At 36.7% G+C, this 25719-nt stretch overlaps 1 protein-coding gene across 4 annotated transcripts in view; it reads right to left on the reverse strand.

Moving 5' to 3' along the window:
- Positions 1-1316: 1316 nt before the first annotated feature.
- Positions 1317-25719, reverse strand: part of LOC306873274 (serine/threonine-protein kinase N1-like) — a 42624-nt gene continuing 18221 nt past the window's right edge. The window contains exons 1-23 of one of the 4 annotated variants that reach the window (XM_079422451.1): positions 24863-25105; positions 23608-23733; positions 19451-19751; positions 18894-19042; positions 17764-17884; positions 15391-15536; positions 12762-12975; positions 12441-12635; positions 12010-12119; positions 11423-11566; positions 11178-11253; positions 10854-10983; positions 9117-9204; positions 8946-9028; positions 8785-8860; positions 8589-8680; positions 8327-8503; positions 5525-5587; positions 5357-5433; positions 5116-5258; positions 4922-5029; positions 4669-4749; positions 1317-3820 (exon numbers count right to left, since the gene is read on the reverse strand). In XM_079422451.1, coding sequence (XP_079278577.1) covers positions 3617-3820; positions 4669-4749; positions 4922-5029; positions 5116-5258; positions 5357-5433; positions 5525-5587; positions 8327-8503; positions 8589-8680; positions 8785-8860; positions 8946-9028; positions 9117-9204; positions 10854-10983; positions 11178-11253; positions 11423-11566; positions 12010-12119; positions 12441-12635; positions 12762-12975; positions 15391-15536; positions 17764-17884; positions 18894-18926 — 2361 coding nt within the window. In that variant the 5' untranslated portion in view covers positions 18927-19042; positions 19451-19751; positions 23608-23733; positions 24863-25105 and the 3' untranslated portion in view covers positions 1317-3616. Of the gene's footprint in view, positions 3821-4668; positions 4750-4921; positions 5030-5115; positions 5259-5356; positions 5434-5524; positions 5588-8326; positions 8504-8588; positions 8681-8784; positions 8861-8945; positions 9029-9116; positions 9205-10853; positions 10984-11177; positions 11254-11422; positions 11567-12009; positions 12120-12440; positions 12636-12761; positions 12976-15390; positions 15537-17763; positions 17885-18893; positions 19043-19450; positions 19752-20856; positions 21051-23607; positions 23734-24862; positions 25155-25719 lie in introns of those variants that run through there. The other 3 variants (XM_079422448.1, XM_079422449.1, XM_079422450.1) reach the window with 3 other exon arrangements.

Here is a 25719-nt window from a genome sequence, read left to right on the forward strand (position 1 = left end):
AGCGCCGCAGCTCACTGCCCTCTAGCGGCGACTGAGGGAAACACAGCGCCGCAGCTCACTGCCCTCTAGCGGCGACTGAGGGAAACACAGCGCCGCAGCTCACTGTCCTCTAGCGGCGACTGAGGGAAACACAACGCCGCAGCTCACTGCCCTCTAGCGGCGACTGAGGGAAACACAGCGCCGCAGCTCACTGCCCTCTAGCGGCGACTGAGGGAAACACAGCACCGCAGTATTGTTTTTTTTAATTTATTTTATTGTTTTCATTGGTTCCCTATGCAGAAATCCAATTGGAACCTTGATTGAAATACGGTGGGGGTGGGGGGTTGGATGTTCCAGTGGGTGGGAGTTGGACGTGGATGACTGATGCCAGGGATCAACAAAAATTACAACATACATGGCCTTTGGTTACTATGCAAGCTTGTTTCCATCACCGAATTAAAAAAGAAAAAAACAGTAATTGTGACCTTTTTATCTCACCATTCAGACTTATATTGGAATTGTGAGTTTACATTTTGCAGTTCAGACTTTATCAGAATTGTGAGATGCTATAAATTCACAACTGCAAGAAAAAAGTCAGAATTCTGAGATAAAGTCACAATTACACTTTTCTCTTTGTATTCCATGGCAGAAATACGCTTTCATAGGTTCCACATGTGGGGGAAAAACAAACAAACATAAAAATACACATTCTCACTCCTCTCCCCTACCTCTTCTCCCTTTTTCTGATCCAACTACTCCTCTACTTTCTACAACTATTCCTCTTGTAGGCATTATTTATTCTCTTTCTGATTCTTTGTGTTGTTCTGCATCCACAAAACCAATTCAAAGAGATCTTTTAATGTTGTTGATGTAATGGAAAGTGCTTCAACGCCTGACTATTCCTCCAACTGAGACTGCTATTTCTAAATATTATCAGTTGTTACAATATTTTATATAGAGAGATTTTTTCACTACTTTTGAGCTGCTGTTGTAGCAGAAGTAGAAGCTTTATACTATATTTAAGGTTTGGAACATTAGGTCTTCAATTCTGACACGCTGTGTTTAAGCATTTGTAAATATGACTAAAAAGATCCATGACTTTGGTTTTGGGTAAGCTTGTATGAAAAGAAAATTTTAGAAACATGGTAATTGACTGCATATTGTGTGAAAACAACACGAATTGTGTTAATGGTATGGTCACAAAAGACGGATGTTGTGCTAATTGAGTTTTGAAAATGTGACTACAGATTAGACAAAGGGATGTTAACAATTGGAAAAAAACTAATTCAGGTAAGTCTGTAAAAATGTATAGACAACACAATAATACACACGTGCGTTGATCTCAACAACAGCTTTATAAATACAACTTTGATGAATTGTATAATGGTACAAGACATGCATTAGTCTGCAGACAGTTTGCCATTTCAGGAAAAAAGGAGGAAAGGTTTTGTTATTAAATGATACACAAGCCTTTCATTTACAAATATTTTATGTATGTGTTTTGCAGTTTTGCTACACTTTGTTCACAGTGTGTGCGAGCGTATGAGTTTCTTATTTTTTGGCTTCATCCAATTGTGTGTGTAATCAAATGCTTAAAAACCATTTATTCATCTGCTCCTTGCAAGTAACAGATATGTCATGGTGTGCTGTTCGCACAAACGGTCTAATAAAAAACTGCACAAAATGATCTTTCCAAGGCATCAAAACAGCTCTGAGGTAATAAAGTGTGTGAAACCAGAACTAACACATAACAATCACTAGTCGCCATTCATTTGTATCATGGCTAAAATAAACAACAGATACCATTTTCTATTTAACAGACATCGTATTTTGTGAAAACAGATATCTATTTAAAAGCATTTGTAAAATTAGAGACAAAGCATCTGCTATTTGAGGCCATTGAGTCTTTAAACAAGAAGTGGTTTTATACACTTTTGCTCGGATTTATCATATAATCCAACTACTGTTAAAAAATGTTCGCAGATGTACTTTCAGTGGCAAACAAAGTCAATGATTGGACCTTGTGAAAATAATCAACAAACACATTCTTTCTGCTTTACTCCAGTACAATAACCACTTGCAAAAGATCAAATATTTGAGTTCTCAAAGACCTTGTTTGGTATGAATCAAAATAATCTGTCATTTTGTCACGACATGTCTTGATGCACTCTAGATTTACATATGCTATTGTAAATGACAAATTCATTTTTCAGACAAGACAATTTTCCCACATGAGCTACTGCGCTCTCGGCCCGAGAACACAAAAAGAAACGAGATTCAGAAAAACAGCCATGAAGCAATGAAGTGACGGAGTAATGCTGACATGTCTCCTAGCTGTCATGTTTAAAAAGTAAAACACATTCTTTTTGTTTAATGAATGTAGCCAATCAAGATTGAATTTTCTAGCCATTTGTTTCTCTCGCTGAAGTAAGAAAACAAACAGTAAGAACAAACACTAGGGCAGACGGGAACAATATTTTAAGGCATTTTTTCTTCAAACCAACTTTATATAAAAGGTTTGTTTGATTTTGTAAAAATTCAGCATACTAAAAGTGCACTTAATGAATGGAGACCAAGCTGTCTTCAAAAAGGACTGCTACTAAATTTCAACATGCTTGATATTCACATGTAACATTTAAGAGATGAAGGGCTTGAAGATGTATGAGAAATACCCAGGATGAACAAGTCTAAAGAGGGTTTAACTCCAAGAGCAATGTTCAAGTCTAATTAAATAATCGGCAGAAAAGCATCTCTTAAACTAGTTCCTTAGGGAACGGCAATTATTCAGACAGCATCGTCCTGTTTGAATGGGCATTTTTTTTGAGAAATGGATGCAAGATTTCGTTGTTACCAGTTCCTCGGTGGTCATCAAAGATAATTTTTCCTTAAATGTGAGAATAAACGGAAATGCATTTCCCAACATGCTCTTGGCCATATCTTTTACAAAAGTTCAGTGAGATGCTTCTGTGTGACCTTTATTGATTTGCTTCAAGTTTTAAAATTTACCTTCACATTGCCTTTATTAAGACGGCGCATTTTTCAAAAGTAGAAGACAAACCAAAATTTTCAACAGGTTTATCGGTGCACTCAATCATTTTTTTCTTTATTAAAAAAAAAAAACAGTTTTAGCCCTAAAGAAATAAATAGTACTTCTAAATAGAGTTTAAAAGTATGACCGCTCACATGAGATGAAGACATCAGTAGCCTGTATTATTCTACATGAAGAGGACCCCCTGATGGGGCCGCCGTTTTGAGATCACATGACCAGGTGAATGCTACTCACTTGTTTCAGTAATATACCTGTTATTGGACACTTTCACTAGTTGAATAAATGAATCATAGCTGACTGTGAATAATGCTTTTCTACTACTGGATCAGTAACTGACCACTATAGTGTGATGCTTCATCCAAGCCACTAGGTGTCAGTCTTGAGTTGAAGTGCAAAAAAAATGATCAAATGCACCTTTAAACCTGTTGTAACTGTTTTTTGGCCTCCTCTTTCTTCCATCACAGTGTTCACAGGTCCAGCACATTCATAATTCACGCGAAACACTCAGATTGGCCGCTCTTGTCCTCGTCGTCGCTGAGTCACGGAGCAGAAAGGTCTCTCTACAGCACTATCACAGTGAAGATGCTCTCAGCAGAGGTCGGAGACATAGTCAAAGTCACGGAAGCTGTCCTGATCCTTGCGCGAGAGCACCCGGGGTTCACGAGGCGGTGTGAGAGCCGGCGCTTCTGTTGTGAATTCCTCATCGAAGTTGCTGACGTCTTCTTTGTTTCCGATAATCGGAAGGAAGGGAGGAGGGAGTTTACGCAGGAGAAGAGCCTCCCAGTCCATATTCTGAAAAGTGAAAGTACATGTATGAGCATAAAATTGATTTAGTTATGTTAGAATTTATGCCGTCATTCCACATGCAAACCTAAAAGGCAAATGCTACACTAAAAAAATAACATCAACATTAAAAAGAGGGATGCACCGATATTCAAATTAGAACTATATAAAACTTCAAACGATAACTGATAAAAAGATTAATGCCTGATATTAAAATTCTGTTATAAATAATAATAATAAAAAAAATGTACAAACTAAAATATTTAAATATTACAAATTAATACAGGCTTCACAACATTATGTTTAGCAGGGGTTCCTAAACTTTTCTGTCAGCCGAACCCCTTGGATATAAATATTAAATATAAATAATAAAGAATATAAATACATTTTTTTAATACTTTAATGACACATTTGCATGCTCACAGTTCTCTGATATAATTATTAATAATAATTATTAGAAGTAGTATTTTTTATTTTATTTATAAAAATGAAGACAGAAAGATATTCCTGTTGTAAAATGCAATTGTACTGTAAAAAAATTAAAATAAAATAATTTGATTTGAAACACCCACCAAATCAGTTATTTAATTTAATTGCAGATTTTAATTTCATAATTACACTAAACTATATCACACATGCAGTCCCATTTATTTAATTAATTTTATATTTGATATATATAATTAATAATTAGCTTTCATTGACTGACGAACCCCCAAGGATCCATGAACCCCCATCTGGGAAACCATCATCAGACAGTTTTTGAAAAATATATTTGTTGAAGACTACATTTTAAATTATTAGTGTTTCACATAAAAGTACATATTATTAGTGTTTATTGAAGCAAAGGTCTCTTTTACCCTGAAGAAAGGCTGTTTCTTTACATCCTCTGCATCTTTCTCACTGGAACCCAGTCGTCTTTCTGGATTTCTCCTTAGTAACTGTTTAACATAAAACGAAAATGTATAAAATTTCAATTTATCCACAATTCATACTTACATAAAATTTTATGCAGAAAATCATGTGGGTGAAACATTTAGCAGGACATGTCTGCTGCACTAGCTGAATAAAACAAATGTAGGTAGGCTCAAAAAATCAGTTTGAGATATTTACCCTCCTCAGGATGCCAATGGCCTCTGAGGAAAGGAACCGTGGATAACGAACTTCATCATTCACAATGCTGTCAAAAACCTCCTCTTCATCATCACCTGGAAACGGAGACTAGAAAGACAGTTTTAGATCAGACAAGATGCCAAAGTTGTAAGAATGTTTCAAACATTTCAAATGAAAATGCTCAAATTTCTCACCTCTCCCACCAACATCTCGTATATAAGCACTCCGAGTCCCCACCAGTCCACGGCCCGCGTGTACGAGGTGTCTGTTAGAACCTCTGGAGCCAGAAACTCTGGAGTCCCACAGAACGTACTGGTCCGGTCCCCAAAACCCATACCTGGGAAAGAGACAAAAACAGGTCTGACAAATGCTCCTGACTATATTAAGAACAATCAAAAGTAGGTGAAAGAGAGATTGAAAAGGAAGAGACATTACCTTCTTTACACAATCCAAAGTCGGCGATCTTCACGTAACCCTCTGTGTCAAGCAGCAAGTTGTCCAATTTAAGATCTCTGGTGGGAAAACAAAAAGTATACACAATATGCATTTACAACATCTTTAGACAAAGCCAGAACGTGTGCACACAATTGTCTGCATACTCACCGGTACACAATCTTGTTGTCATGTAAAAACTGAAGTCCTAAAACTACACAAGCAGCATAGAACCTGAAACACAAAACACAAATTAAAATAGTCAAAAAAAAAAAAAAAAAAAATTTCAATGTTTTATTATATATATAAATAAATATATACACACACACACACTAGAGGTCTTCACGGGTCCACTTGGATCTGAAAACCCGAGACCCAACCCGAGCGGCATGGGTCCCTCGGACATGGGTCGGGTTCGGTATTAGCAGCCTCGGGTCTCGGGTAATTAAAATTAATGTGCTTTTCCCAAATGGACCCGATTAGACCCGAATTCTTTTCAACTTTCCCGGATGCGTAGCCTACTTGTGCGTTAATGTTAAGCTCATTTTTGAGAAACGCACGTAAAAAAGGAACACGTTTGTAACCTCAGAAACCCACTTTATAGATATGAGATCCATCAGGAAATCCACTCACTTCATTACGATGCGTGTCAATGCAAGGCTTTTCTTTTTTTTTGTGCAGAAGCCCTTCACCGGAGATGAGGTAGCTAACGCCAACAAAACTAGCGAATCCATGATTTATTAACCTATCTATTTAATTTTTATATTTAGTTTATATTTCAAATCCACTGGTTACAATTGAAAGCCAAACTCAGAAATAACATGTAGCCTATCCATCAGGCAGGCAAAAATATAAAGTAATAGACTAATAAGTAAATAAACTGAATGAAAGTAATGGAGCAGCGGCCAAATCAGTCAGCAGGACCCCGGGATTTTTCCGGACCGATGCGGGGCTGCAGGCTGTGCACACATCAATGGCATTTACGTTCAGGTCCAGTCGGGTTCGAAAATAAATGCGGTTGGGTCGGACTCGGGTCTAATTTCATCGGGTCTGTCTCGGGTCGGGTTTATCTTTTTTTTTTTTATTATTTATGCACGTCGGTTTCGGGTAAGTAGTGATTCGGGTCGGGCACGGATTTTAGGACCCAAGAAGACCTCTAATACACACACACACACTACCCCTAAACATAAATATAACACAACAAATTACAAATTCTTTAAAGTAATTAATAAAGTAAATGTTTTAAACTCTTTGTCCCCGCAATATACACACTAAAAGTTTATGTTCAGTAAGAGTTTAATTAGTACTATATATTTTTTTTTCTGATGGAACAAAAGTGACAGACACTTAAAATGTTACAAAATATTTCTATTTCAAATAAATTAACTTTCTATTCATCAAGGAATTCTAAATTTAAAAAAAATATATATATCATGGTTTCCACAAAAATATTAAGCATCAAAAACGTTTTGAACTGTTTGATATAATAAGTAATGTTTTATAAGCACCAAATTAGCATATCAGATCCTTCATTCAGCTTTGCATCACAGGAATAAATTACATTTTAATATACACTCACTGGCCACTTTATTAGGTACACTAGTACCGGGTTGGACTCCAGAACTCCAACCTTCAAAAGGTTGCCTTCAGAACTGCCTTAATTCTTCGTGGCATAGATTCAACAAGGTGTTGGAAACATTCCTCAGAGACTTTGGTCCATATTGACATGATAGCATCACACAGTTGCTGCAGATTTATCGGCTGCACATCCATGATGCGAATCTCCCATTCCACCACATCCCAAAGGTGCTCTATTGGATTGAGATCAGGTGACTGTGGAGACATTTTGAGTAAAGGGAACTTATTGTCATGTTCAAGAAACCAGTCTGAGATGATTTGAGCTTTGTGACATGGTGCATTATCCTGCTGGAAGTAGCCATCAGAAGATGGGTACACTGTAGTCATAAAGGGATGGACATGGCCAGCAACAATACTCAGGTCGGCTGTGGTGTTTAAACAATGCTCAATTGGTAATAAGGAGCCCAAAGTGTGCCAAGAAAATATCCCCCACACCATTACACCACCACCACCAGCCTGAACCGTTGAGACAAGGCAGGATGCATCCATGCTTTCATGTTCTTTACACCAAATTCTGACCCTACCATCTGAATATCACAGCAGAAATCGAGACTCATCAGACCAGGCAACGTTTTTCCAATCTTCTATTGTCCAATTTTGGTGCGAATTGTAGCCTCCGCTTCCTGTTCTTAGCTGACAGGAGCGGCACCCGGTGTGGTCTTCTGCTGCTGTAGCCCATCTGCTTCAGTGTTCGACGTGTTGTACGTCCAGAGATGGTATTCTGCATACCTTGGTTGTAACGAGTGGTTATTTGAGTTACTGTTGCCTTTCTGTCATCTTTAACCAGTCTGCCCATTCTCCTCTGACATCAGCAAGGCATTTTCGTCACACAAATGCTGCTCACTGGATATTTTCTCTTTTTCGGACCATTCTCTGTAAACACTAGAGATGTTTGTGCATGAAAATCCCAGTAGATCAGCAGTTTTTGAAATACTCAGACCAACCCGTCTGGCACCAACAACCATTCCACGTTCAAAGTCACTTAAATCCCCTTTTTTCCCCATTCTGATGCTCGGTTTGAACTTCAGCAAGTTGTCTTCACCACATCTAGATGCCTAAATGCTTTGAGTTGCGGCCATGTGATTGGCTGATTAGGCTGACTGTTACCAAGCAATTGAACAGGTGTTCCTAATAAAGTGGCCCGTGAGTGTATATTAAAATAGAAAAAAGTTACGTTAAATTGTAGTAATATTTCACAATATTACTGTTTTTACTGTATTTTCAATCAAATAAATGCAGTCTTGGTTAGCATAAGAGATTCTTTAAAAAATAAAAAAATCTTTTGAACAGTAGTGTATGTAAGTGTAGTAAAACCTGACAAAACTGTTTACATACACAGCCCGTGGCTCGGTGAAGACGTCGGCGTGTATGTGCATCATTAGATCGCCACCTGCCGTGTACTCCATGACAAAACACACATGTTCTGGAGTCTGGAAACACGCAAACAGGTTCACGAGGAAGGGGTGCTGCGCACTGTTCACCGTCTCGAAAATGCGCTTCTCACACATCAAACTGAGGGAAAAACAGAGAGAGAAACAAGAAAAAATTAAAACATTTTATGAAAATAAAATAAAAACAACAAAGTTATTTTGTTTACCTTTCTACTTCATCTCTGGCCACAATGTCTCCTTTCTTCAGGGCTTTAATGGCGTACATATTGCCTGACTTCTTGTATTCCGACAAAAGCACCTGACAGACATGATATGATGAAAATTTCAGAGGGAAAGAGAGCTAGGAAGAAAGAAGTTGTAGGATCAAAGAAATGATTGAAGGCCAGGGAGGTTGAAGACTACCTTTCCAAAATGGCCTCTGCCAAGAACAGCTATTAGTCGGAAATCCTGCAGGCTCAAAGGAGTCTTCTTCTGTTTGCTACACACACACACACATTTAGAAAGCACTATAAAGACTCAGATATACATGGAACTTCATATTCATATCATGTGTTTGAGTGTACCTGCTCAGTGAATGTGTTCTGATTTGGTGTTCAGGTGTGGTGAGGTCTAGAGCGGAGACAGGTTCAGTGGCCAGCTGCCGTTCCTGTGCCAAGAAGCAGAGAGAAGGGAGGAGTTACAGAGAGATGGGCGGGGTTAAAGAGAAAGAGGAGGAGTTATAGAGAGTCTCTCACTGGAGTGCTTGTATCCGGCACATCTCGACGAATGTCCACCTTCATCGGTGAGTCATAGTCTAAACTCAGCTTCTCCACCGATATCTCCCTGTAACCCACAAACACATAGATAAGTAACAGCAACAAAATTCACATTCATTAGTACATGAGCTAGTTAATCAAATCCCCTTATTTTACGATACTAATACTAGTGTGTATTGTTTATTAGGTTAGTTGTACTCTAGTTGAGGTTCAGACTTGGATAACAGGTAAGCGTTTATGTATGCAGATTTAAAGTATAAATAAAAGCAAAAATGAAAGTATACAATATTCTGGTTATTAATTCCCATATAATAAATCTAAAATTAAAATTAATATTTAAAATTAATTCACACTGTTGCTTTTAAGGAACACATTCAATTTGATTATACAACAACAACAATGATGATAATAATGATAATAATAATAATTCTTATTGTTTATTTTATTGTAGTAAATCATATAAATAAAACAAACCAATAAAGAAATATTCCTATAGTAATAAAACTTTTGTAAGTACTGTAAAATGAAAAGAATAACTTAATTATTATTATTATTTTACAGAACAACAGTAAAATTACAATACTAATATTAATCTTAAAAGCATTTATTAGGGATGCACGATATTTGATTTTTGCCGATATCTGTAATGCCGATATTTTTCAACTTATTGTGTCTGATACCGATATATTTATTTTTGTTTGGAAACAACACCAAGTCTCTCCTGTGCAGAAATGATAAACAACTTATTTTTAATTTTAGTTAGTTTTTAACAAGAACTTACTCGTTACAATTAAATCAACAATAATGAAGGTTTTTTGACAGTACATTGAAGCTTTGAAAATAACTATAAATAAACTATATAACAATCACTGCATTTTTTCCCCCAGAAAGATGCAGTCTTAACCCTAACATTTTATTTTAAGATTTAACATTTGTAGATGGTCTAAAGCAAAAGAGTTCTGAAAAAATTCTGAAAATCTTTTAGAGCTTATGATTTGTTTAAAAATAAAACATATCATGCATTAATGAATAAATCAGTATATATAAAATTATTTAATTTACAAGTGTCATTTTTTTTAATGTAAGCTATAGCTTCTATCCTTTAAATCAAAACATACTCATTATTTTATGACAGCAACTGCTTTATGTAATCAGAAACACAGTCTAAATGTTATTTGTGTGTAGGGCATTCATATTTTACTTTTAATTTAATTAGAAGTAGGCCAACTGCACCCCCTACAGATTAACGGGCTTTAGGACACGGGGGAGGCTGCTGCTGCCAGTGCACTTGCCATCACTGTTTAGTCTATCACACACTGAACGCATCATTCTGTATGTGTTTTCACAGATTAAATGCAGCGATCCAAAAGAGTGAATCTAATCATCATTCAGTCCAAACTTTGCTTCAAGGATGAGCCACACTGCTGACAGTGATCTAATCACTAGCACACCCTGAGCACGTGAGATAATGTAGTCCCCTTATCGGCAAGACATATCGGCATAATTTTTCATATCGGACCAATGCCGATATTTACATTTCAAGCCTTTATTGGCCGATTCTGATATCAGTCCGATAATATCGTGCATCCCTAGCATTTATTTAGATTTGGAAAAATTTGGGAAGATTATACATGCTCAGCAGATGATCCTTTGAATTATTTTTACACATCTGTGAATACACATGTACTGTAATGTCTGTATTTGTGTGTGATTTACCCTGTCTGTACTGTGTGTGCGTGAGGGCTGTAGGTTCCTGTGTTGTTGACGGTTGGTATGGCATTCCTCAGTAACCTCACCCATGTGCCGATATCAACGTTCATCTGCCGAGCTCGCAAGAACGCTTTTCCTGCATGTGACCACAAACACACACACTGTTTGACCTCTGACCACTAGATGGAGCTCAACACCATTCAAGTCACATGTCATCAATTAAAGTCCAAACGAAATGACATTCAGCTCAATTTTAAGTGCATTGGGATAAATTAATCAATAGATTCTTGCATTTATTGTAAACATAGAAAACATTTATCTGTCTCTTACCCTGTTGTTTGGAGAAGACTTTCTTCTGCCGTTTTAGCCGTGGAACCCTCTCGATCACGGGGTTAAAGAAGGTAACCTGAGGCAACCAGATGGTACACATATGTCACCCACATATTTCAATGCTGGCCAGTTTAGTACATCTCTTTGATTTGGGTGCATTTATAAAATAAACTAAACAAAGCACTGAGGCAGAATCTTTTTGGGGGTGGGATAAAACATATTTTTTAGTGCACATGTGTGTGTACCTCTGCCAGCAGCAGTCCCTGTGGCTCTAGCTCTAGTTGTACTCTGTGTTTCTGGTTGTCCAGAAAATCTTCCAATTTGAGAAATTTCAGCGCACACAGAGATCGGTAATCTCGCCAGTACACTGCGATCTCCATCTCCCTGGACTGCACACATAAAGACACAATGATCGATATCAGTATCAGAGACAGTGTTTTTTTTAGTATTACATTACATTTACTTTTATTTATACATTTGGCAGATGTTTGCACTGCATTGAAGTTATACATTTACATTTGATTGGTTCTTTGATATTATTTGCAATATATATTATTATAGTATTTATTCATATTTATTTTAAAATAGCTTTTGATTTAATATTTTTAGTTTTCATTTTCATTTTAGTTTACGTTTTAGTTTTTAATCTATTTTTTCCTAGATAAGAATAGCATGCCCTTGCTTGTGTAAGAGCAGTAAAGTCACTAATGTTACACAGCCAACGGATTTTGATTTTGTAATTATAATTACAGCCTATAGCCTGGAGCTTTAATTAATGAAACAGACACTGAACTTCTAATCTGTGTAAATCTACTTTTAACTATTAACTCACTCTCTCCAGCTCTATGGTGAAGGTCTGATCCCAGCCCTGTTCACCAACCATCTTCCATGCCGTTTGACCCACGACTGTGTTATCCAGCTTCAGTACTGCGCTCACCTCCGCTGCACACACACACATGAATACAAATGTATCTTTTAAATGTGATCAAATGAAGGTCAATATTTCCTGATTTCTTGTACACTCTCTAAATGATTTTTGTGTCAGTAAGTTTGTTGAATATGTCAACCAATCACTCGCCAGCATGATAATGCAACACCCCATGTGTTATAAGCTCAGATGCACTACATCCTGTTCTGTTCAATGCAAAGCTGTCTTCGCACATGACTGACACAACAGACTGAATTATATTAAAACTCACATATCACCAAGGACTAATCGCACTGTTAATGTTACATCCTCCAAACACACACACAAGCACTCACAGGAGAGTTCGTCTGTTTTGGGGGGGTTTTTTCCACTAACACTGCCACTGCGACTGTACAGGCCTTTTCCACTCCGCATAAAGGACCGTCCTTCTCCTGGACTGTAACACGGCAATACTACCTGACTGCCACGGGAACGTCCGGGAACCACCTCTAGCACACCCATACAGCCCAGCAAAGTGACCTGAAGAGTGCCTACACACACACACACAAATAAAAACTATAAAAAATAATCAGATGTTAGAAGTCAGTACCTGATGACTTCTATTACACTAAATGAAATAAAATTCATTTATCGGTGTAAAAGATGTTTTTGAATACCAGTGAGGGGAGAGGGTTTGGAGAATGTGCTGTACTGGTTGTGCACATAGGGGGCGCCATGTCGAGAGCTGAATGCTGGCGAGGAGGCTAACACCAGCTCCTCTTTGATAACAGATGCTTTGGGATGATCCTCAGGAAGTTCTGCTAACCGCCGATCCAGTGAATCTCTCAGCAGATCCAACCTCTGAGATGACTCGCTCAGGCGACACTGAGCCTGAAGACGAGAGAGGAAGACATGAGGGATGATGTATTAAAAGAGTGCAGGGGCATCAAAAGTACCAGTACTTCGGTATATAGTTGATACTACAATAATGATAAGTATTACTTACTGACTTAATTATTGACTTCACTGGAAAAGCAGTGTTTACTAAAAGGGGTCATATGATGCTATTTTAAAGATTATTTTGTTTATTTGGTGTAACAGAATATGTTGACATGCTGTAATGTTCAAACAACATTATTTTTCAAATACTGAACATTATTGTAGTTCCTCTATGCCCCGCCTCTCTCAAATGCGTCGTTTTCTACAAAGTCCCTCCTTCGAACAAGTGCAGTCTGCTCTGATTGGCCAACTGACCCAGTGCATTGTGATTGGCCGAACACCACAAGCTCTCGTCGGAAATGTAACGCCCCTTTCCATAATTGCGAGCTTCAGCTTTCAAGTTAGTTTTGTCAGTTCAAGCCCGAAAGGGGAACAGAGTCGCGTGACAGACACAGTGATGATGCTCGTATGTATTTGCAGTACACAAGCTGCGGTTAAGACTATTTCTGACGGGCTATACACTCTGCTTTGATGTGACCCTGTTCCCGTCTCACACACACACACACAAAGCGTTACGCGCAAAACTCTGCATTTGAACAGTCAATAGCAAATACTTGAACTAATAACAAAACATACTTACATAGTTGCTGATTCAGAAGCGCCAGATTGTCATAGCAAAGTCGGAATTGACCCCTTTTTATTTTTAGAAATAGCCTTCTTGCATAGCCAGCATTGTACTATACTAGGTTCACGAAACGGTCGTCCATAAAATAAAAATACGTTGCACAAATTTGAACATTTGGGTTGTGCTATTGTGTTGTAAACAAATCTTAACAATGATTCCTAATTGCATCTACTTTCAGAAGGCCAAATAAAGTGCTTTTGCTTTCGCATAGAAACACACAGCGTCTCCTTCACATGGCTGCATCAACACTACTGCGGTTACTGAAACCACGCCTTCTTTCCTTGCATGCACATTTGGGCAGCGTTACGCAAATATTTCCACATCGTGACGTAGACATGTGGGGGCGTGTTTGAATGAGCCGTTATAGGGGGGTGTGGCAGAGTCTTAACTTTTATAAAGAATATCTCTTTGGGTTTGATACTTTAGTCTTTGCAACTTCAGGGATCTTATCTATGCACAAACCGCTTGTAACACTCCAAAGAGAAAGGAAAACTTGAAATTGCATCATATGACCCCTTTAATTGAGATGTAATTGAAAGCTATTGTTTACGTGTAATATAATGATAAAATGGGGTCTGAAAGATTTTTTATGTTTTTAAAGAATTTATTAATATTTTATTTAAAGGCTGGGTGTGTATTTTTTAAAAAACGCTTTAGAAAACTAGTCAGGGCCGAGTACCAAAACATACTTGTAGCCAATTAGCAGTGTCTACTCATGATGCAGAGAAGAGAGCACTCATCAGTGCACATGACGGACATTAGCTGAGCCGAGCGACGACAGAAAGACAGAGATGGTAGATAAAAAACAAAAAAGGAAAACGTCTGCGGAACAAAAGAAGGCTTACACCATGTCTACACCGGACACGACAAAGCGACCGTTGAAAATCATTTGAAATTTGTGTCAATATATCATAATAAATAGAATGCGGCAGCAGTTTACTGTCGGGGATTTGTCGTGTCTCGGCACCCAGTGTAGACAGAATTATTAGTGATTATAATGAGTTCTATAGTGAGTTTGAACGTCCAGTGTAGACACGGTGCTACAATAAGGCAAGATGTAGGACCTGTGTATCGGATCAGCTTTCCAGCATTGGAGAGAACTCAAGGAGCGGAAAGGCCTGCGATCAGGTGCCGAGTTTGCTTTGTTTCTTCTCGATAGGTGAGTAACATTGGTTTTGCTTTTTTTTTTCACAGAACTAATCCTTGCCGTACATATGTGTGGGGCGGAGCTATCAAAATAGAGGCGAGACCCTATTGGGGTAGGGGTGTTTTTGTTTTGGTGATTTCAAATGTCAACATTGGCTAGCAGAAATCGCTACCCACCTCTAATTATATAGAATTTAGAATTTATTAGAATAGAATTAGAATTGATTTGATATACACAAACAGAGAAATTCCAGATCCTTCAAAAATCCTTCTAATATGCTGATTTGCTCAAGAAATACTAATTATTATTATCAATAGTAAAATCAGTTGTGCGTTTTAAAATTTTGTGGAAACTGTGATACATTTTTCAGGATTCTTTAAAGAATAGAGCATTCAGAATTTATTTGAAACTGAAATGTTTTGTAACAATGTAAGTCTTTACTGTCATTTTTGATCAATTTAATGCATCCTTGCTCGATAAAAGTATTAATTTAAAAAAAAAAAAAAAAACCTTATTGACCCCAAAAGTAGAATACCTCTGACATGGCCTTTTTGTCCTGTACTTTACTGGCTCCAAGTAGTCTAAGGACATTTTTTGCTCCCTCAGCGACAGCGTGCTCTACGCGGTAATGGTGTCTGAGCTCCTCAATCCGTAGCTCCATACCACATGGGTCAGGCTTTCCTGAGGAGACACACACAAACAGACATACCAGGCTATCAATATCACTCTCACAGTGAATTACACAAGCTATTAGCCTGAAGGGGCCAGAGCCATTTCAAACCTCATAATTAAACAGCAAGGAAGAATATCATTTCAAGATGAATCCACACTATACACAATTCAAACGGCAAATTGTACCACCTTTTTGAATGAAAGAAAATATATATAAAGTGCAAAAACTGCAAGCTGTTTAAAATATTTTAGATAAAGACAAGCATCTCACACTGCAGGACATTGCTGTCATTGCTTGAAATGTCAGCTACTCATTAACCGTAATGAAATTGAACTGAATGTGAACCCCATACAGACATCAAGTCTAAGACACAATAAATGGTACATGAGGTTGTGTGCATCTATCAGACTTTAAAGAGGATGAGGGATGATTTCGGATCAGGACAGTGAGTTTCCATATAGTAATTACTACACTTATGCAAACTGGGATAGATGATTGTAGATCAGCCGAGGTCTAACACGCTGCCAGCTACAGACTTTTAGAAATAAGAGGATTATTAAGGATTATAAACTGAAAGATTAAGATGCTGTGGTGTTATATTATTCTGTCATACCATCAAAAACATTGACATGCTGTTCCAGGCTTTATATAAACATTTATTTTCATCTGTTTGGTTCTGTCTGAAATACAAGCAGTTCAAAGCATTCCAGTCAATAAACGAAAAGATCCTGAGTGCAGGGAATATTGCGAGTGTTTAAAAACTTTCTCTCAATGTCCAAACATAATTGAGACTGCAGGCTGTTTACTATTTCCAGATTTTCATATATTTTTAATCTAGCTGAGACTAGAAGAGCATGTGCTTGTGTGTGAGCTAGTGCCTGTATTAGGACTGTCCCAGTAAATTCATTTATTGATACAGCACGATTTTTTCCCCATGAGCTGCTTCGAATGAAGACTCGGGGGCAAAAAACATGACAAAAGACAGAGTTGGAGGGAAAATATCACTTGAATGAGTGGACCTATAAAGAGGGATAATGAGACAGAGAAAAAAACATGAGAAGTATTGAAGGATTGACTGCAGAGGTTTTCGTGTCCTAATAAGGCATGGAGCCGAATGCAGTGACATAATGTCAGAAACACACTCTCGGAGAGTGCGTGTGTGTACATGTACACATTGAAGGTGTGTGTGTGTGTTTATACAGGAGTATTAAAGAATATGTGTTAAATAAAGCTGCCTATAACATTTTTGTTTCATATGATATGATACAGTCTCTGAATTATGATATAATAAGCTATTAGGTGATAATAGTAAATTAGGTGTGTTTAAATTAGGTGTAAATTAGGTGTGTTTACCTACATTTCACTGCTGGTTATACCCTGTATAATTGTGTATGTGACAAATAAAAAATCTTGAATCTCTTGTGCTCTGTTTATTATCATAATGCAAAAGAATTTAAAATTTTACAGCAATAGCATTTAAAATTATATTTTGTACTGCAAAAATATTTTTAAATGAAGGGGGTTTTTTTTATGAAGGGAAAACAAATCCAAACCCACATGGCCCTGTGTGAAAAAGTGTTTGCCCCATAAACCTAATAACTGGTTGGGCCACCCTTAGCAGCAACCCCACCCCACCCCGTTAAACCATAACTGTGGTTTATCACACCTGAGTTCAGTTTCTCCAGCCACACCCAGGCCTGATTGCTGCCATACCTGTTCGCAATCAAGAAATCACTTAAATAGGACCTGCCTGACAAAGTGAAGTAGACCAAAAGATCCTTAAAAGCTACACATCATGTTGAGATCCAAAGAAATTCAGGAACAAATGAGAAAGAAAGTAATTGAGATCTATCAGTTAGATTTTGGTTCATTCACACTGCCAGTGATTTTCCGGAATCTGTGCGTGCGTTCACACACAACCCGTAAAACAATTTTCCGAGACCAACGTGCAGTGTGAAAGGGGCTAGAGTGTGCTTGAGTCACTCCAAGCCATACGGGGTCATAACACACACATTTATTGATCTGGATGACCTGCGCTCACTGCTCATATGTGTGTGTGTGTGTGTGTGTGTGTGCATGCTGTTCTCCAGATTACATAAACACTCCACACCCTGAAAACACACACCACTCGTCTTCTGGGATTCAGGTGGTTATTGATCTGTTTAGTTCTTTGCTCATCTATGAAATCAGACTCTAAAAGCAACAATGCAGTAGCACACACACACTCAGCCATACCCTGTATATCATCGGTGTGTTCGTAGGCCTGCACTGCTTTTCGGATCTGCATGCGAATGATGTCAATCTTTGTCTTGCTGTCCTGTAGCATCTGCTGAGCTGTCTGCAACATCTTCTTATCCTAAAAACCCACACAAACACACACCATTGTAGTTAGTAAACAGTGCGTAAACATCTTTTGACAGACTTATCTATTTTTCTTTTATGCCAAAAATCATTAGGATATTAAGTAAAGATCATGTTCCATGAAGATATTTTGTAAATTTCCAACTGTAAATATATTAAAACTGAATTTTTGATCAGTAATTTGCATTGCTAAGAACTTCATTTGGACAACTTTAAAGGCGATTTTCTCAGTATTTTTTGCACCCTCAGATTCCAGCTTTTCAAATAGTTGTATCTCAGCCAAATATTGTCCTATCATAACAAACCATACATCAATGGAAAGCTTATTTATTCTAATAAGCTATCTAATAATATCTAGCTTTCAGATTATGTATAAATCTCAATTTCGAAAAATTGACCCTTATGACTGGTTTTGTGGTCCAGGGTCACAAATATTAGATAAGATACTTCATTTGTACCTATTGAACTACTTTTATTTTCACTTTGAGTATCAAATTAAAAATTTTTTAAATAATGACTGTCTTGTCTCATCTAGCATCCTCCCAGAACACAAAAGTGCATTCTGAGATTGACTTCACCAAGAGTTTGCGATGCTGCCTTTGATTTTGGAAGCAGCTGCATTTACAGTGAGCACGCCAATGATGCCTCTGTAGGTACACTACTGTTCAAAAGTATGGGGTCAGTAAGATTTGTTTTTAAAGAAATTAATACTTTCATTCAGTAAGGATGCATTAAACTGGCAGTAAAGACTTACATTGTTATAAACAAATCCTATTTCTAATAAATGCTCTCCTTTTGAGTGTCATATTTATCAAAGCCTCCTTTTAATTAAGCAGCATAACTGTTTTCAACATTGATAATAATAAGAAACACAACAGTATTATTTTTTACTGTATTTTTCATCAACTAAATAGAACCTTGAACATAGAAGACTTCTTTCAAAAAATCTTACCAACCCCGATCACAAGTTTTGGAACAGAGCCTGTGTGTGTGCATGTGTATACCTTAGTGGAGCCATTGGCATAGATGGGGATCATATTTTCAGCGCCCTGTTTGACTTTGAGTTCGATGTTTAACTGTCTTTCCAGGGCAGCGATTCTCTCCTTATGCGCCGAAGACCTGCTCTCTGCTCCTGGAGACTGAGGAGCATCATCTAAGCATAAGAAGTAAAAAAAAAGTTAGCCAAGGGATTTAAGAACAGGACTTGCAATGTGTAAAATCAGGGGTTTTGATATGAAAACATGAATTAATAATATTTCAGGCATCTATAATTAGTCTTTAAACATATGTGTTTTTGTTGCATTTAAATATTTATGAATGTTGGAATTATGCATGTGCATCCACTCGAAATCAAAACATTAATATATATATATATATATATATATATATATATATCTATATACGCTTTTTTTGATTATCTTAGTTAAATTTTAATGATTAAAATAAAAATGTAATTATTGTAAAACAAAAATGAGACATTGTTTTAACTTTAGGAAGCTTATTTTTCTTTCATGGTATTACTGTCATCATTACTCATGCACAGCAGTCAGTGTCCACTCACCACGTGAATCATCTGTCCCTTTGACGACGATATGAGCGTCCAGCTCTTGTAGCTGAGCGTGGAGCGAGTCCAGGCGTCGATTGGAGCTCCGCAACTGACTCTCCACCTGCTGAGCATTTCGTTTATCGGTAGTGGCTCTGCGGAGATTCTCTGCTCCCTCTTTAATCTTCAGCTCCTTCCTGATTTCCCTACGGATTCGCTCTCGCTGTTCATCCAACCTCTGCTGAACACTTGAGTCAGAGAAATCAGAGCTGTGGTCCAAGCCTAGCTGCTCTAGTACTGACAACCCACCGGGATCACTCTGCAAAACAGAAAGATGAAGTTTAAAGATACACCAGCCATATTCTCTGTAACGTAACGTGAACAATTGTGAGAATATCCTGCAAAATCTTTCAGAAACTGTGGAGAATACACTTCGGATCTATGGCCCAAAACACAAGTACCCACAAACAAACTAAAAAGTGCCTATCACTCCACTTGGAAGTTACTCACATTAGAGTTACACAGCTCTGAAACCAACTAACAACAAATTAACGGTGGATTCCAGACATTTGGGGTCATTTTCCCTATTGTTTTCCATCCTGCTAGTCATGACTTCCACGTTGGGATACTATTCACTGCTCCAAAGATACCCCTGCCTGCCAGAAACAAATTGCCCAAAAATGTTTGCAAGATATCAGCTTTTATTGGTTTAACAAATGAAAACCTGCAACATTTGAAATCAGTCAGTTTATAAATCTTATTTTATTACACTCCAGAAGCTTTTTAGAGAGAGAAAAAAACCCTTTTGTTAAGTAAATATGCTTAAATTTGCCAAATTTAGAGAGATAATATAAACTCTTAGACAAAGGGGCTTTTTAAAAGCAACCGTCACTGATTACACATGAATGCAAACAGTCTGAATAAGTTTACTTTGACAGTAAAAAAATCAAAGCTGGGATGAGACAAATTAAAAAAGCAACTATATCAGATGCAGAGGGACTACGATGGATCTTTTACAAAGAACTGGCTGTTGAAATCTTATGTAAAAATGAAAAATACACAACAACCGCTTGCCAAAACTTCAAAGGAACCCTGGAGATTTAGTTACACACTAAAACCACTTCATAAAACCTCAAACAAATGTTTTACAGGTTACACACGTTTGCACGCTAGTTACACCCACTAAACAATCAAGAACAGTCAGCCAACACATTTTTCTACAATTACGCAATTTTTTATATTGTTTTACTATCTACCAGTCATAATTTGTGAAACTGAACACTACAGTGAGAATAATCTCTTACTGATTTGCTGTAGCAACTCTGTCCTGTACTCAAAGCGAAACACATCCAACTGGTAAAAAAGCCCCTTTTCATCTGTTGAAATTTTGAAAACCAACAATCTTGTCAATCGTAAAAGGTCACCTGTATTTCAAGATATTCCCAGTGATCCCATTCACCAGACCAACACATTCTCCTCTCTCCGGCAATGAGACAAATATCCAGTAGCATAGAAACAGAGAGACAGAGGGAGACGGAGGAAAAGAAAGCAAAAGAGATGAGGGAAGGGAAAGCTGTGGTCGAGGGGTCGCCCTCCCTGTGCAGGATATCCGGTTAAACCTCTGCACGCTCTCTTCCTGTTTTCCGCGATGCTTGGCTTTACTAGATGACACCAGTATGGGGAATAAGGCTATTGTTTCAATGTACATGCATCTTTTCACTGTCAAGTAATAAGACCCACGTTTCAATAGCATTTATCTTACGATGTGCAAGTGTTGTTAATTTATCAGTTTCTATTGTGATTTATCTCGAAGACGTCCATAATCAACTTTATAAACAAATCATAGAAACTTGACCTTTTACATCAATGTGTCATATTACGTTAGTATGTAAATATATCCACACAGCTTTCAATTGGGAGGAAGTTACTATCATGTTAGAGCAAAAAAGAAACATGGATGAATGTGAAAGTGAAGAGTGGGATTTGTTGGACATTAAAAGGAGTTATTAAAAGCGCAATAAAGCCATGAAAGTGAATCGAATCCAGTAATGACTGGCAGGCGGCTTTCTGTGCACGCTAATAAACCTGCTGCTGTCTGTGTCATTAAATGTTAATCAAACAACAAAAGAAAAAGAGAAAATCACTCACTGCTCATAACTGAATAACGTTTGTAGCTTTAATAAAAAACAAATCTGTAATGTATTTCATTGATATTGTGTTGCATTTTACATTTGATTACTTTATTTCAGTTTCTGCAGGATTTCTTACCTGAAAAATGCTACTGTTAAATAGACTTACCTGCAACATAAAACACTGTTTATTTCATTTGAATCTTTGTACATATTTATTTGTTCCATAGCTTGTCATTTGTTTCTTTGTTCTGATACTTGTATTCAATAAGCTTAAGGACTTTTAACTTATATTAACTAGGCTTAGTTTCTATTGTTCAGTAGAACAATAGAATTGCAAAATAGTAAAAGTAATAGTAAAAACCAACATGAAAATGAAACATGATAAGCTTGTGGATCATGATCATGTCTGAGAAAATCATAATATGATATTTTTGCCATATGTCCAAAAAACCCACTCCAATAAAGTGTAGTAGCTATATTGCTATGGTATAGCTGGGCATAATACATTGTTTCTCTGAGACGTTTGCATCAGATTTCTTATCTCCTTGTGTGATTTCAATATATCACACGTGCTGTATGACATCAGCCTTATTAATTATAAGTGGAAATTTACCAAAATTGCCGGTTTGAAATCAAAGAGCTTAAAGCAGCTGCTCTGAATCTTTGATGCATTCAGCTATTGTGAAACTGAAACTCACAAACAGGTCACATATGCCCAAATTAAGCCAACGGATGCAAATTTGAATTCCAGTACAGTTTTAATGCTCTAAACATCTTTTATTTTCTTCACAGCAGACACCCTGAAGATTAGCAGAGCCTGTGATCAAACTGCTATCTGATAAAAGCAAGTGAACACGGAAAGCCTGAGGCTAACGCAGATAATTGCAAAAACACCATTTCAACACTAGCAGAGATTCAGCTTCAGATAAACTGGCTCACAATGACTAGACTGTTGCAGTAAAGTTTACCTTGCACAAAAACACATGAGTCATTTACAGTAACAGAAGCGATGAGTGTATTAGAAAGATTTCTGACGCACTGGCATCAAAATAGCCCTTTAGGACCAACTTACACATGGCTTTAGTTTACACAAGTAACAAAACGGTAATGTATGTAAATTAATCTGACTTTATACCTACACTGCCAATGAAAGGTTTGGGGTTGACAAGGTTATTTTTCTCTTATGCTCACTAAAATACTGTAAAACAATAATAATATGATAGATTTTTAAGATTAAAATGAACTGTTTTCTATTTATATATATTATAAATATAATTTATTCCTGTGATGCAAAGCTGAATTTCCAGCATCATTACAGTACTCTAGTCTTCAGTGTCACATGATCCTTTAGATATCATTCTAATATGCTGATTTGCTGCTCAAAAAACATTTATTGTTATTATAACATTTATGATGTTTAATATTTTTTGTGAAAACCATGAAACAATCAGTATCCTTTCATGAATAAACAATTCAAAAGCATTTATTTGAAACAGAAATCTTTTGTGACACTATTAATGTCTTTACTGTCACTTTTGATCTATTTAATTCATCCTTACTAAATAAAAATATTAATTTCTTCTGGATTTTCTTCATCTGCATTAAAAATGGAGGCTTTTCTGAAATCAGACTTAATCTCAAAATGAACATGCTAAGATGCTTAAATACACTTCTTATAGGATTTAAAATATTAGTCAATTTTCTTTATTCAGAAAAAAGTAATATATAATTTGAATATCTCCGGGTTGTTTGTTATGCCAGAATCTGGTGCAAATGTGTCCTGGATATGTGTCTGAAGATGGACATACTTTATTTAAACAACCATGAGTACCATTAACAAATCTCAAAATTTCAATCAAACTAGGACTAAAACCAATTCACATTTCCAACATAAAATTCCTGGCACCCAGAAGCTGACCGTAGGACCAGATCACTGCAATAACATCCCTTAAAACTCTTAAGGGACTGTTTCTGTGACACAACATCAGAGCTAATGGCTGTGGGTACAGTGAAACGGTTTCAGCAACAATGGTTTAAGCGTACAACCACAGCATCCTTTCGACCATTCCACTCGAATGCAAGTCATCAGATCTCTACTGAGACAACATCTAAGGCCAGTTTGATGGGGCAGCTCTCATGCATCAGCTCTCACAAAGGACTAGAAATGACCTACGAGAGAGCAAGACAGGATATGAACAGTGTCAGACAGAGGAAGACCATAAACAATGACAGAAAAGCACAAGGGAGAGTCAGAAGAGGAAGAGGGGGATGAGAGGAAATGACATGATGCAACTCGCAAAGATGTTGGGGGAGGGACGGAGGACGCGGCCCACAAAGAAAACAAAAGTCAGTCCACACAAGAATAGTTTAACTCGTAGAAAAAAAGAAAAAAGAAAGAGGGGGAAATAGACAGGAACAAGAGAAAACTTTTCCTATCAATATATTTCAAAAGAAATTTAAATAATTTGTAAACGTAACGTTTTATAAAACATTATATATTTTGCAATGCTATACAATATATTCTAAACTAAAGTAAAACTATTTATTATAGGTAAATTGTATTAACACTTATTATATATTTTACACTTTTTTATTTAAAATTATATACATTGGCATGTAAAAATGATATTTATTTATTATATTTATTTTTTAATACAAATAATATTTATTTATATAATAATAATATAATTTATAACACAATATAGTCTAAATACATTTCTTTAATAGAAAGAAAAATACATTGATACAGTCTTTGTATCAATATATTAAAAAAAATCAAAAATGTCAATCATTTTTAAATGCAACTTTTAAAAAAAATTGAATACACTGTAATTATAAACTGTATTAATATTTCGTGATTTATTATTAAATAAATTATTTAAAAACTATAATAGCTGCACTGATACTTTTAAGTTTTTTATTTTAAATGATTTAAAGCTACATGTAAAATTGTTATTTATATTTAATATATTTATTTATTTATATTATATATATATTTATACTTAATAATGCTTAATTTTAATAAAATACAAATACTAGATTTAAATGATTAATTTTAATTAATACAAATAATAGATATTTATGTAACAATATAATAGTCACAATGCATTTGTTTAAACAAACTAATTTGTTTATACACAACAATTTGCATTCTTGCACAACACATTTCACACTACTGCAGCTATAGTGATCTAGAGATAGATTAAAATGATCTGCATTCTAGTGTCGATTCTAAAACTTTATTCTAGAGAATTCTTTACATAAGTACTCAGGATTGGGGTGTCTTTAGCAGGCCTACCCCTTGTGTAACTGAAGTCTCTGGATGGGTGATGTTGTTGTCGTCGTTGTGCTGCTCTGTGAGGGATGTATGTCTTTCCTCCTCGTTAGCCATGTCACACCCTGTCTCTCGCTGCGTCTGCCCACCCGGCTGTGATAAAAACTGCTAATAAAATCTCCCACTGGAGCGGCGGTCAGTCCACCCCCCCGCCGAGACACTCTTTATCAAACCCACTTCACAACAGAGACAGCTTCCCCCTCGACTAAAGAAAGGCGAAAAACGGAAGCGGTGTGGGGGTAAGCTGCAGGAAGGAGAAGAAAAAAGCGAAGCGACAGATTAAGACACTGAGAGAAAGTATGACTAAGCTCCACCCCTCAACTACACTTCAACAAGCAAGACGATCTAAACTCTTTCCAATCATGCCTGTTTGAAAAACAGATGCAAGCAGTTACACTGAGACGCGATACAAAGATCACCATCATCATCGAAACAGAACGCAAAAAGTATGTCACTGACAGTAACTGAGTGAGGACAAAGGAGGATTTTAGCATAATGCAGGTTTTGTGTCAGTTGCTGCATATTTGCATGTGAACTATTCCTTTGATTATCATATGACACTTTATCCAGTATACCCAAGATCTAATGAGTAAGAAGAGTTCCAAAACGGGGAAATGAATCATGAAAAGAGGAAAGTAGAAAGACAAACAAAAAAATGAGAACAAGCATGTAATGGTTATGAAAAGGTAATAGAATGAAGATAATAAATGCAGGGTCACTTTTACAGCACATGCAGGCCGGTAAAATTCAAATAACACTGTTTAGGGCTTTTCACAAAATGCTTAACCCCGGGTTATCGTCGTTGTAAACTCCAGTTTTAA

The sequence above is a fragment of the Barbus barbus genome (assembly GCF_936440315.1).
Source record: "Barbus barbus genome assembly, chromosome: 7".
NCBI classification, from domain to species: domain Eukaryota; kingdom Metazoa; phylum Chordata; class Actinopteri; order Cypriniformes; family Cyprinidae; genus Barbus; species Barbus barbus.